The sequence below is a fragment of the Octopus sinensis genome, linkage group LG3, assembly GCF_006345805.1.
Source record: "Octopus sinensis linkage group LG3, ASM634580v1, whole genome shotgun sequence".
NCBI lineage: Eukaryota > Metazoa > Mollusca > Cephalopoda > Octopoda > Octopodidae > Octopus > Octopus sinensis.
In genome coordinates, this window is record NC_042999.1 from 113668327 (window position 1) to 113682958 (window position 14632).

At 33.3% G+C, this 14632-nt stretch overlaps 1 protein-coding gene across 3 annotated transcripts in view; it reads right to left on the reverse strand.

Moving 5' to 3' along the window:
* Positions 1-655: 655 nt before the first annotated feature.
* The window catches only part of LOC115209103 (F-box/LRR-repeat protein 20-like), a 405157-nt gene continuing 391180 nt past the window's right edge, over positions 656-14632 (reverse strand). Inside the window, exons 10-15 of one of the 3 annotated variants that reach the window (XM_029777227.2) lie at positions 14028-14158; positions 12194-12254; positions 7829-7873; positions 4548-4604; positions 2294-2506; positions 656-908 (exon numbers count right to left, since the gene is read on the reverse strand). In XM_029777227.2, the coding sequence (XP_029633087.1) occupies positions 801-908; positions 2294-2506; positions 4548-4604; positions 7829-7873; positions 12194-12254; positions 14028-14158 (615 nt within the window). In that variant the 3' untranslated portion in view covers positions 656-800. The remainder of the gene's footprint in view (positions 909-2293; positions 2507-4547; positions 4605-7828; positions 7874-12193; positions 12255-14027; positions 14159-14632) is intronic. The other 2 variants (XM_029777229.2, XM_029777228.2) reach the window with 2 other exon arrangements.

Below are 14632 nucleotides of genomic sequence, written 5' to 3' on the forward strand. Positions count from 1 at the left end.
AGTTGTAGCACTTGCTGTTTGGTGACAAAAGGTTGTCGTCCTCGGGTGACGGGTTTCTCGACGTAGATCCTGTGGCATCACTGAGCTTTGTGTCTTCCTTCCACTTGTGCGCACAAACATACATTCATTCATTCATTCATCCAGTCATATGCCGTTCGTTCAACCATTCATTCATGCTTGCTACAAGTAACATATTTATATAGATATAGATAGATACACATACATACATACAAATGTATATGTATGCATGCATGCATGTATGTATGTATGTATGTGTGTGTGTGTGTGTATATATATGGAAATTATATATATATATGTGTTTGTGTATGTGTGTGTGTGTGTGTGGATATATATGTGTGTGTCTATATATATAGACACACACACACATACATACATACATATCATATTTGTATGTGTGTGTGTGTTTGTGTGTATAGATATATATATATATATATATACTTATACATAATCATTTATAACTATATATCTTATATAATTATATATATATTTATCAAATATAATCACATTTATATATATATATATCAATTTAATAAGACATACATATATAATGCATGTCATATATATATCATATATAATAGATATATGCACACACACACACACATATACATGCATACTGTTATACATATACATAATCATAGGTGTATATATATATATACACACACACACATACGCCCACACATCATATATAATCATATATATATGCATATATAATTACATGTTGATATAAGTAGAGATTTCATCACAGTACATCGTTGGTCAGTAGCTTTGCTCGCTAACTGTCAAAGTATTACACAACAGCGACAATATCTTTGTCGCCCTCCCCCAACTGATGGGGGTGGTGTCACTGGTGCAAAATATGCATGAACTTTGATGGCTGGCAAATGATTCTGTGAAAAGAAGAAAAAACAAAAATAATCTTAGTGTTACAATTTAGATAGATTAGAACAATTTAAAATTTCCTTCTTAATTTAAATCTTGCTACTAGTGACATGTAAACACATAAAGGGCACCTGTGTTGGTGACATGTAGGAGGGAACTATGCTGGTAACAAGTAGAAGGGAACTATGCTGGTGACATGCAAAAGGCACCTGTGACATGTAAAAGGCTCCCATGACACATAAAAGGAACCTGTGGTGGTAACATGTAACAAGGACCTGTGCCAGTGACATGTAACAGGGAACTGTGCTGGTGACAAGCAAAAGACACCCAGTTCACTCTATGGAGTGGTTGGCATTAGGAAGGGCACCCAGCCTTAGAAATCAAGCCAAAATTGACTGGAGCTTGATATAGTTCTCCAACTTACCAGTCTAGTCAAACCATCTAATCCATACCAGCATGGAAAATGGATGATGTTGATTGTGGTGGGGGTGGTGGTGATGATAATGATAGGGGTGATGAAGTGGTGACATAATCACAGATGGGACAGCTCCAGATGCTTGGAAAGCCTCACTAGATTTAACGACTTTTTTTTCATTTACTAGTTTCAGTGCCATTGGAATATAGCCATGTTAGGACACTGCTCTCAAGAGTATTGTATAATATAGTTTACCCACCCACTTTTTCTGTTCCTTTGTCCTATTTCTGTCTCCCATATTCACCTTGCACCTAGACACTTGTTCACGTCCTTCAATCCTACTTCCACATCCCTCAAAACTATACCCCTCTCAGTTGAGGAGGATCTTGTTTTGTTGGCACTTGGTGACTACACCAATTCTGGTGCCACAAAATATATTAAAAAAAAGCACCCAGTACACTCAGTGAAGTGGTTGGCATTAGAAAGGGAATCCAGCTGTTGAAACCATGCCAAAGCACACATTGGAGATCAGCACAGCTCTCTGGCTCTTTAGTTCATGTTGAACCATCCAACATATGCCAGCATGGAAAAGGAATAATAAATGACAATGATGGTCATGGTGGTGGTAGTGATTATACAGGCCCTACTATTTAATTTTATTGACAGGTTTGTTTTACTGGCTTCAGAAGGATGAAAAGCAAAAAAAAAAAAGAAAAAAGGTAAACAGGATACCATCCATATGCAAGCTTACAATGGAATAGCATAATTCATACTGCATTCAGCCACACAATTGTTGTATCATTATTCATACAAAGATACAAAACAGTAGCAATAAGATAATCTACTCACAGACCTACCACTCAATATCAAAACTACCATCTACACAAAGGCATATCATCCAATAAAACCATCTACACAAAGACCTATAATCCAGTATTGCTATACAACCATCACAAGGCAATTATCCAACAAACTTACTTTTAATCTGCGAATACCAGGTTTAGTGATTAATTGACAATCATAGAGCTCTATTCGCTGCAGGCACTGGCAGCCAGTCAAATGTTCTAGGGAAGCATCCGTGATAAGAGGGCAGTTGTCCAGTTCCAAGACAGATAGGTGTTCAAGAGCACAGGCACTTGTGCCTAAATGACGGATTCCATCATCAGTGACAAGTTCACAGTGGGAAAGACTCTGAAAAAAGAAGAAACAAAAATATAGAAATTACCACTACATTAACAGATATTGTAGCTGCTTAGATGCAAATCATACCTTGTTCAGCAGAAGGTATTCCAGGTATGACCAAGCAATTTTCTATTTATAGACCATGTAGACATAACTACATTTTCAAAGGTTTTCTTCTTCTTTATGATGAGAGAGAGAGAGAGAGCGGTTAAAGAGTAATTTAGCTATTCATTCTTGGACAGTTCCTTCCCTAGGAGTTAAAGTAGATGCCATTCCAGGATGACTTAATCAATATTAAACCTATTTTTAGTAGATCAAATAACCAAACAGAGGTTCCCTCTGGATGGGTTTAGCATGTATTAACATGTACCTATTCTTTCATCTAGTACAGAATTGGAAATACCTGCAAAGAGAACTACCTCACCCTTCCGATTTTGTCTCATTTTTCTTTTTTTACAGACGATATCCTGTCACTCTCTATTAAGAAAAACAGTAGATTGTTTTTTGAGATTTTGGGATTTTTTTCTAGTACAAATGTCTTTTTTTTTTTGTGTGTGAGTGTGTGTGTGTGTTTTGGGTGGGGTTATAGTACACAAGCTAAATAATGTTTACTGAATGCTTATTTCTTGTCAGCATTCACTGTTGCAAGCATTTGAATCAAACCCCCAGCTCCCTCTTGATACACATTTTTGTTAAAAACATTGATCATGGTGAGCATTAACTGCATCAATTATATCAGTTTTAGAGAACCTGTAAAATAGCTTGGACATTTCTCTTCTTACATCTTAAACCTGCTTACATCTCCTTAAACTTACTAAGATCTAAGATCTTCCAAATCATTCTAATCACATTCTTCATTAACTCTTGACCACCTCCCCGGGCAAATGGCACATAAAAAGCACCCATTACACACTCAGAGTGGTTGGCATTAGGAAGGGCATCCAGCTGTAGAAACTTCACCAGATTGGATTGGAGCCTGGTGCAGTCTTCTGGCTTGCCAGCCCTCAGTCAAACCGTCCAACTCATGCCAGCATGGAAAACGAATGTTAAATGATAACAATAATGATTCCATGCCATTTATCATACTATGAAACATTAAAAATTTTTGGATATAAAAATGTCATTGAAGCAACAGAATAGTAAAATCTTTAAATATTACTGCAGATTAAATGGTTTTCTACTTTTGTAACCATAAAGGCATTTCAACGATCAGCCCCTAAATATAGGTTGGAGATTAGTAAGGTATTTATAAAGTTTTATCAAAATCTACTGTATAGTGATATTGCACAGCACAGTAGCACAACTAAGTCCACTTTGCCCATAACCAGGAACACCTCAGATATCCTTGAAGGAAGAAGAAAATGAGAATAGGTGACAAAGAAAGACAGGGAGGAGGCTGATATTCCTGCTCTTGCAGCAGTAAAAAACTGTTGAAGTTGGATTGATAAATGGAAGAATGAAATCTTAAATGCTTATTTTTACTTTTTTCGCTACATTTAAACAAGTTTAGAGGTTGTTTGACAATTAAGAATAAGGTAAAAAATACATAGTATATAAGTCTACAGCACTGTGATAATACTTGTCTTAAGTCACTAGTCTCAGTCTAGTAAGCTGTAAAATGCTATTATAAGTACTGATCTTTACTGTAAAGTGTTTCATTAGGAGTTCAAAGACTTCCAGTGGACAAAGAGAAAGCAATAGGATGTCACTCCTCAACAAAGCATCACATTAAAATCTTTCCGACCATCTCAGTTATATACAGTTTGTAATTCTGATCAAGCAACATGTGAGATTTATAGTATCCAATAATATATTCCAGATTAAACTCACAAACATCTAACATTGAACAACACGGAATTCTACAATACTGACAATATTTTTGGTGCAGATCTAGAATTTGCCAAATGATCAATATCTTTTTTTTTCTTTTTTCTCCTTTATCTTTTTTTGTTATATAATCCTCTTTAGGATTAACAATGGTTGTATGGCTAACACAGTTTGTTTGGAAACAAGGAGAAAGAATGCCAATCAATAAAATTGTCATACTTACCAGTACTGTAAGACGCGGACAGTTCATAGCTAAACTTGCTAATGTAGCATCTGTTATCTGAGTTTAAAAGATAAAGAAACGGAAAAAATAAAGATGCTTATTTTATATTCAAATGACATGTTTTAATCATGTCCATAAAAATGTTCTCCATTGAAAACAATAAATCTGACAATATTAAGTTTCTTATCAGGACAGCAAGTTGCCAGAAATGGTAATGTACTTATTGTAATTTTAATGCTTTGTAATAATATCAATAATAATAATAATAACAACAACAACTAGCTCAAGGTCTCAAATAATAATAATAATAATAATAACAACAACAATAACTAGCACAAGGCATCAAATTATAATAAAAAGTTACATAAACACTTGAAGAAATGCCTGATATTAAATACCAGCGATGATACAAATTAAGAACAAAATGACATAACTGAACTAAATATTGCATGTCTCTATGGTTTCAAGTCAATATAAATAATTATTATAATTAGGTAGAAAAGTGTCACAATGAATGCTTTTACAGTATTTTGCTTCAACCTTTTATGCTGTAAGCTCAAATTTCTACGGAGCTGATTTCTGTCTTTCATCCCTCAATGACTGTGGTATTTATTCAATCAACATCTTCCTTAGAAAACTTGCTCAGATGTCTCATCAAAAACAAATTTATATTATATAGATATATATGTATCTCTTTTTAATAGAGTTCTTGCACTCAAGCTACATGCTTATATATGTGTGTGCATGTGCACTCACACACACTCTTGTATAAGGATACACATATCTATACATCAAGTTCTGGATAAAATCTTAACACTATTACCTACCCATTAGTGGCTAATTTCACAAACTAATTATGTAACTTGGCTAACAATTTTCCCAATTTTTCCAGCTAACTAATGCAGTTGTTTAACCCAGGGTCAGTCATAACCTCTACTCCTTTTTTTAAACACTACATCACAAATATCTCCTTTGTTTTCTTTTTTATCTTAGCATTGTTTTATGATTGATTATCACATGGGTTTGGTGGTCAGCTGTTTTTGTTTAGCTCCAACTCAGTGTTGACTGAGTAGATCAGTGGTCAAAAGTATTCCAACCAATTCAGCCATCATCTTGACAGGCTTATTTTATCTATAAGTACATGATCTGATACACCCTGATTTCATTAACCTTTTTGATACCAATCTATTGGCAACTGACTCCTGAATCTATGATACAAATTCCCTGTTTTAAACTGATCTAAGTTAAAACTTTCCATCAAAGTTTTATAATTTATGATCCAAATACCAAATTAATTAATGGCAAAGTTACATTACTAAATTTCTCCTTATTTATAAAAACTAACTGAATCAAAGACAGTGTTTTCCAACAGAAATATGATAATGAAAGGGTTAAGTTATATAGTGATTCATGGGAGATTTAGCTGTTGTTTTTAGCAAGATGAGCAACAAAATAGAAACTCCTTCATTAATTTGTGGGTTGAATGGGTGGTTTCCAAGTTTCATAGCTTCAGGCATTTCACATGAGTCATTACAGCATGTGATTTGTGGCTTTAATGCCTTTTCCAGAATCAATCACCGATAATGCCCATACAAATATTTTTCATCTCAGCAAAGAGAAACAAAGAATACAAAAGCAATGTACTGTTGCCAACAAGCATCACACATTTACTGATAAATTTGATTAAACCTACAGATATGCAATCAAACAACTCTGCCTTTATGAAAATTAAAATCAGCATCTCCGTAAACTGCTGAACAAGTATGGGCAGTGGCATCAAGAAAATGAGGTATCGAGAATATGATAATGGAAGAATAGAAGCAAAAACAGTTTACTACAAATTCATCCATTGCTTGCTACCTTTAAGTATGATTAATAATGAATTATGGTTGATTAAAATTGACAATGAATGTTTACAAGGATAATGAATGGATATATCAATGATGAAAGGTTACACCAGAAAAAGGACTGGGGAAAGATGATGACTGATGCAACAGGATGGATTAGAAATAATGGTGATGATTAATAATTGCTGGCAATTAATAAGTGATATAATGAGGATATTGGATAATGGTTAATGACACCACTTGTTTGAATCTATATTCTGATTCAGAAAAATCTACTTTCATTACATACATTTCTATAAAGTATTGTGTAAACCAATGACAGCTTTTATTTATTTAATTTTTAAGTTAGTCAGAGGATGAAAGGCAGTGGTTGGTAGGCCATGACCTGTAAAAGCGCTGTTCAAACGTGATGATATTAATTCAATATCTAGCCTGAACATCTTCAGTTCCAATATCTGCACAGAAAACTTTGCTATGACTACTTTCTACATAGCCACAGAGTGAACATTGCTATGACTACTTTCTACATAGCCACAGAGTGAACTTTGCTATGACTACTTTCTACATAGCCACAGAGTGAACTTTGCTATGACTACTTTCTACATAGCCACAGAGTGAACTTTGCTAAAGGTAGCCAATGACCAGGAGAGGGTTTTAACTAAAGATAGCATGTAAAGAGCCTACCAACTAGAGATATTTTATCAGATCTGATTAACCAACAAAATGCTTAGCAGAATAAGTCACTGTGAAAGAACACAATGACAATTTGCAAATTCTAACAAATCTGCATTATGCTAATGGACTAAATGTCTTACAACATTTAGCTTTGTCTATTTGCTTATTGAATTCAAATTGGATCAACTTTACTGATATGTATACATACTTAAAATGTGTATATGTTGAAAGCCTTACTAAACTACAGTATTCATCTTGAGAAAATATCTCTTATAGACATATAGAGTTAAAAACAGCAAAAATAGCAACAACTGGTAAAGGTTGCCCAGCCCTGTTGGTGAAATTGCTGGATTCAGGTTTCACCACCAAATATCCATGTTGGCTCATGTCAACATTGACCACTAGCTGATATAGTTAAACAGTGATTGAAAGGTCACTGATATTGCATTTAACTGCCAGGCTGAACAGAAATTCATTATTAGTGACAGAACTAGAATTACTTCAAACTTAGTGATCTGTATACATACTTAACGTGCACATATGCTGAAAGCCTTTTAAACTGCAATATCCATCTTGAGAAAGTATCTATTATAGATGTATAGTGTTAAAAACATTTCCTCCTACACTGATAAAAATTAAACAGCAGTCATGCATTAGTGTCAACTTTACAAATGTGTGAAGTTGTGGTATTGTGAGAAATCATAACCCCCTACTTTGCTGTTGTGGTTTATCATTAATTAATTTAATATACTAACATACCAAAACACATTCTTCTAAATCCATTCGCTCCAGCATGTGACAACTCTGAAAAAGATAGAAAAAAAGGCAAGACAATAAATAAAACCATAATCTTAATAAAATTTCTATACTTCATATTGAGTTACAGTTTTGTTTATTTGTTTTTCTTTTTATTTGTGAATAAATACACACATATATGTATTTACTTGCCTGAAGATCCTGTGTGCTTTCAGGTAAAGCTCAGAGTAGCAAGAGGCTGACTCAACCAAAATAAAATTTCATTAATCCCCACCATGTTACTGAATTTGCATTTTTCCAACAGTTAATACTAAACGGATATTCCCTCCTATTTGTGAGGAGGTGCATGCACTTACACACATGAATATGTATATGTATATATATATATATATATATATATATATATATGTGCAGCCAAATGCTCTTCCTTGTTGCCAACCATCTCTTGTTTCCAAGTGAGGTAATATTTTCTTTCCTATCTGTTAGGATGTGTGTGTGTGTGTATGTGTATATATACACACACACTCACACACACAGGGTGAGTCAAAAGTAGTGCCCAGTTTCTGGAAAGTTATGCCTTTGTTATTTTGAAAGTTACTGAAGCTGGATCATGTTGTTGATACTCTTTGATATCCCAAAGCTGTTGAAAAAGAGTTGGGAGTCAAAAGTGTCTCCCAATCGAGAACTCATACATATCAACCCTAAAAAAAGAATTGCGCAGGTACTTTTGACTCACCCTGTATATATACAGGTATAGTGATGCAAACAGGAAAAACATAACTCAAAATATGAGTATATGTATACACTTATTAGTACCTAGCAGCAGAGTGATTCAAGGTCCGAGAGTGTTGTGTGTTAGCATTTATCAAACTACTTTGATAAGCGCTAACACATGAAACTCTCGGACCTTGAGTCATTTTGTTGCTTCTGCTAAATATAAAATATATATATATATATATATATATATATATATAATATATATATATATATATAGAGAGAGAGAGAGAGAGAGAGAGAGAGAGAAAGAGAGAGAGAGAGCGCTAGATGATACAGATAGGATTGTCCCTCAGTTAATGGTACTCAGTTCACAGTTTTGCATTTTGGTTAAAATATGTTTTTTTCTATATACGTATCATTTCCACCACAAGGGTCACGCCTTGTTGCAGTGTTGAGGCCTGTATGCCTCAGCCTTGAAAGCTATGCTAACAGAGTGCAAGTTCCTGATAGGTGAAAGGATAGAGGCCAAATTAATATAACCACCTCTATCAAGTGGTAACAATGGCTTTGCATAGCACCAACAATCCTACCTAGGAAAAGGCAAAGTTACAAAAAGTATCGACAACAATTGAAAACCAACAGAGCCTGGGAGGAGAAAATATAGCCAAGAATTGAAAACAGTGGAGAAATGTTGTTGAAAACCTATACTCTAAAGCAGTGTTTCTCAACCATTTGTTATCTATGGATCGTTTTGATTCCTATTACTTGATTGGACCCTCATAACCATTCAATGTTCAAAAAATTCTATTATATTTTTCTAATTAAATATTATTGGGAATTGTATAAGAAATTCTAAAAAAATGTTTGTGCATTGCAAAAATATAACCAGTTTATTGCATATAAATTTTAACAGCAAAATATTATATGGAACCCCAAGGGCCATATGGACTCTGGTTGAGAACCACTGCTTTAAAGAGTGCAAAGGTTTAAGTCAGTGGTTCTCAACCACTTTTTTCCTATGGATCCCCTTTGAATCTTATTTAAATTTACTGAAGCCCTCTTCCCCTCAACATCTGACGTTTTAAAAAAGTCCCAGTATATTTTCATAATTAAATATTATTAGGAATTCGATTAAAAAATTGCTGAAATATTTTCTGTATTGTAGAAATATAACTAATTTATTGCACATAAATTTTAACAGCAAAATCTTATGTGGACCCCAGTTGAGAACCACCAGTTTAAGTAAATATGTAACCATATAGAAATATCATTTCATCATTGCTGTTTCATTTCTCTTTTATTTCATTTTACTTCAATGGTAGGCCACATGCTAAAAGCAATACCTATGTTAGGTTTATGTTTTGTTTCTTTTATATTTTGTTAAAAATATTTATGAGAATGAATAAGAATTTCAAAAGTAAAACTGAAAATTAACAAAATAGTTGATTTCTCTAGAAATGAAAATTACAATTTTAAATAAACTTTAAAATCAAAGAAGATGCCATAAAATTACACTGCATACAGATAAATTTTCCCATATTTATTTATATATTTCTCCTAGCATTAACCATATTTTTGTCTCCTGTCTGGCTCTAAGGCCATATTCTATTTACTTCATTCAGTATTGCCTATTTGCTTGTTCACTTTCTGTTGTTTGGTACTTTGTTCATTGGTTCCCTATTTTCTGGTGGCTTCTTGCTGTTGGTGCCACCAGTGGGGAGCAATGTTATCATTGAAGGCGTGAAATTGCTGATAACTGATGGAGAATTGGTGGCCTTCTGTGTCTGTTTTCCATTTGTTTGTGCATTTATTACATGTTTTTTAACTTTATATATATACAAACACACACATGCATATATATATACATGTGTGTGTGTGTCCATACATACACAAATATCAGCACCATCTCTATTTTTTGACCCAGTTATTTCCACCCTTATGTAAAACCGACTTTCCATGTATCTCCTCCATAGAAAAACACCTGAACTGTACTGCTACCACACTTTAGCCTTTCAATGTCTTTAAGCAAGAATGCTAACAAAAACTGCATTGGAAAATATTAGTGATACATGGGGTCACGTAAGAACCAGTAATGAGAACTGTTTTGGAAAAAGTAATTCATTGATTAAATTGATTTACACTTAGCGATGTCTAGAATGGTTGATAGCAATATCAAAAAAGAGCCCAATCTGTATGACAGAGAACTAAACAACATAGACCTTTCAAAGTTAGAGTATAAATGTGCATGTTATGAAAATGGTGGTAAGAATAAACAAATGAAGTTGAAGAGTATTGTAGTTTGCTTGAAGCATTGTGCATTGTTTGTAAAATATAATGTGTCTTGAATGATACAACAATGCAGAGTGGACTTAATAACTGTTATAATTTAATTATCCATAGTCTGATATAATAATATTTCAGAATACAAAAATTCCTTCTTCAGATATTCCCAGGAATTGATCGAGTCACTGAGACCACTTCAGAGACACTTTCAGGATAAAAGAAAAAAAAATTTCAGTAACCATTGGAAAACCGATTATAGCAGTGACTCGATCAATTCCTAGCGATATCTGAAGACGGAATTTTTGTATTCTGAAATATTATTATTATATTAGACTATGGATAAATTATAACAGTTATTAAGTCCACTCTGCATAGTTGTGCTATTCTAGACACATTTTATTTTACAAATGAAGTTGAAATGCAAATTAGAGAAATCTCAAAGACATCAGTATAACGTGTTAATAATTCAAACATTGTCACTATCTTTCCAAATCTTACTGCATTTCACATGGAATTTTCAGTCTTCTATAGTTGCCTTGGTGTATAAGTTGACCTACTCTTTTTAGAGCTGTAAATTTCGATCTGAAAAGTTATAGTTATATGCTGGAAAATGTGGTATATTTAAAAAGTTTTTTTTAAAAAACCTTTTAAATTGGAAGGCAGAGGATAATGAATGCGAACCTGAATGTAAAGGGAGTGTTTTAAATCAGAAGTCAAATGGAAAATGCACTCATCAGCTATTCAGTCAATTACAAAAAAAGAAGACAAAAAAACTGAATCAAACTTCTCTACAAATAAAAAATAAAAAGATGTGTGTATGTATGTGTATATATATATATATATATATATATATATACATACATATATATTTGCATATATATATATATATATATATATTTGCATATGCTGATCAAATCAAACTCATAAAAGCATTGAAGTTATATATATGTATATATATATATATATATATATATATATATATATATATATATATATATATATAGCTTTTCTTTTTCCATAAGGTATCTTGTAACATTTTTTAAAATATAGTAACTTTCATAGTCTAGATATCAATTGCTGGCTTTACATATTAAAAAACTGCAGTGTTCCTGCAGCACATAACAGCAATAATTGGAATATTTCAGTAAGTGTACACAACACACACTATATATATATATACACACACACACACACACATAAACACACACCTATACACACACATTTATATATACAGAAACATACATTCAATATATATATATATACACACACACACACACACACACCACACACACACACACACACACATCTATTCATATATGACATGACAAAAATAAATGAATACAATAGGAAAATAAAAATGCCAGTTACCCTAGCTAAAGCTTGGAAACCACTGTCTGTGAACTGCGAGCAACTTGCTACCTCTAAGGTCCTGAAGGGAAAGGTAGGAGGGAAGAAATTTAATACAATTCTCAACAACCATCATGATAAAAACTAAAATCATTTTTCACTGACGTTTTTAAAGAAAATAATGAAGGCAAAAACACAAACTGGGTGAAATACACTGATTCAAAGATTAGGGTTTAATATAGAAGACATAAGCAGGATTTTGTTTTGGGCTTTATGTGATGGGTTCAAATCCCATCAAGATTAATTTTTGCCTTTCATCCTTTTCAGGGTGAAATAAAGTACCAGTGAAGTCAGGTTGATTTAAAAATACTATGCCCACTTCACAGGTCAGCTGCAGAGCATGCTGACAGAGCAGGACACTCCTAGCTCAGCTGTAGACCTTAAAATGAACTGCATGCAAACAAAATATATGCACATCAAAAACATAGCACAAGGTCAAATAGAGGTGGGAAGAGGTAAAAAAAAAAATCAAAGAGGTAAAGGGGTACCTCTACCTCTGGTATGCAGTGAACATGTGCTGAAACATGGATGCTAAAATCTCATGGAGAATAAGGACTGAACTTGTCACAAGGTTCGCAGACAACAGGTACACCTGCTTGGTTGCTCACTGGTACCCCAAAAAATAAGAAAAAGCCCACAACAATGGAAAGACAATTTAGTTAAATGATTTGGCATAGAAGGGAAAGAAAGGTACAATCAAAAAAGAATTGTAAGTACATTGTGACCAGTGGGGTATAACAACATCCTGTAGTCTGGTCAATATAGTGATACATCCTGACCATCATTGTTTAATGTCTGTTGCCCATGTTAGCATGGGCTGGATGGTCTGACCAGAGCTGGCAAGCTGAGGAGCTGCACCAGATTCCAGTCTGATTTGGCAAGGTTTTTACAGCTGGATGCCCTTCCTAACGCTAACCACTTTACAGAATGTGCTGGGTGCTTTTATATGGTGCTACATGGGCACTTGTACATGATACAGTGATTATATATATATATATATATATATATATATATATATATACACACACATATAAAACAGTCAACTGATGAAATGCAGTTGTTGCAATTCATTTGCAAACATGATGTTTCAACTCTGTAGAGTTGAAAAGAGAAGGAAATACTTCAAGCTTTTCCCAGTGGAATTAAACAAAAATTATGAGAGTGGGGTGGAGGTCAAAGCAGATGTGAAATTCATCTTCAGCATCTTTCAACTTAAAAATATAAATAAAAACAATATAAATACTAAGGCAGCAGAATTGTTAGCACACCTGGAAAAATGCTTAGTGGCATTTCATCCATCTTTACATTCTGAGTTCAAATTCTGCCAAGGGCAACTTTGCCTTTCAGACTTCTGGGGTTGATGTAATCAACTTATCCCCTCCCGTGAAACTGCTGACCTTGTACCAAAATTTGAAATCTATATTACATATAATATGAAATGGTAATTAAAGTAATAAGTAGCAGTTTTAACCCTTTTGGTACCAACCCACTTTAAAACTGCCCTTGATTCTGTAATACAAATTTCCCATTTAAAAGTGATCTAAATTAAAATCTTCAATAAAATTTCATGTTAATTTATATCCAATATGCCAGTTTAAAAATGACAGTTATTTCACCAAATTTATTATTTTCAAAATCAATTGAAATAAGCAAAATGTATTTCAATGAAAATATAGTAACAAAATGGTTAAATGTGAAAACTTACAAAAAGCAGACTGCCACAGAATTTAAAAAGCATAAACAATAGAATAAAAAGCAATAAGAAAACAGAAGACACACAAACACCAATACTTACCGCATATCAAGGCATCCCTTAGCAAGTGAAAACAATGATGTGTCTGTGAGTAGACAGCAATTGGACACACAAAGAACTTGTAACTGATGGCAATTTTGACTTATCTGTTGAATACCTTCATCAGTTATGTGCTGCAATTAATAAAGAAAAGTTAATGATGGGAGGAAACAATGGTCAATAGATTCTATTAGAGTAACAATTATAACTAGATAATAAATGATTGCAATAAGCAATAAACTGAAGTAAAATTATAATATACAAAATCAACAATAAACTAAGATGTAAGAGATATCAATAAGAGGTGAGTGGCAAAAAATGAAAACAATGGTAATAACCAAGCTAATGAGGGAGGCCTCTAAATAATTGTAACTCAAATTGTTAGAAATAGCAGCCAAATCTCTTCTGATATTCTTAAAAAAAGAAGGATACACAAAATGATGTTGTCGTCAAAATATCATTTGAATAAGATGGAGTAATCATGACAGCAATGTCTTATGGGTCCACTTAGAATCAACCCGGGGCTATAGTAGAAAATACTTGTCTGAAGTACTATACAATGAGACAGAACCCAAAAGCATGTGGCTAAGAAGTGAATTTCTTAACCA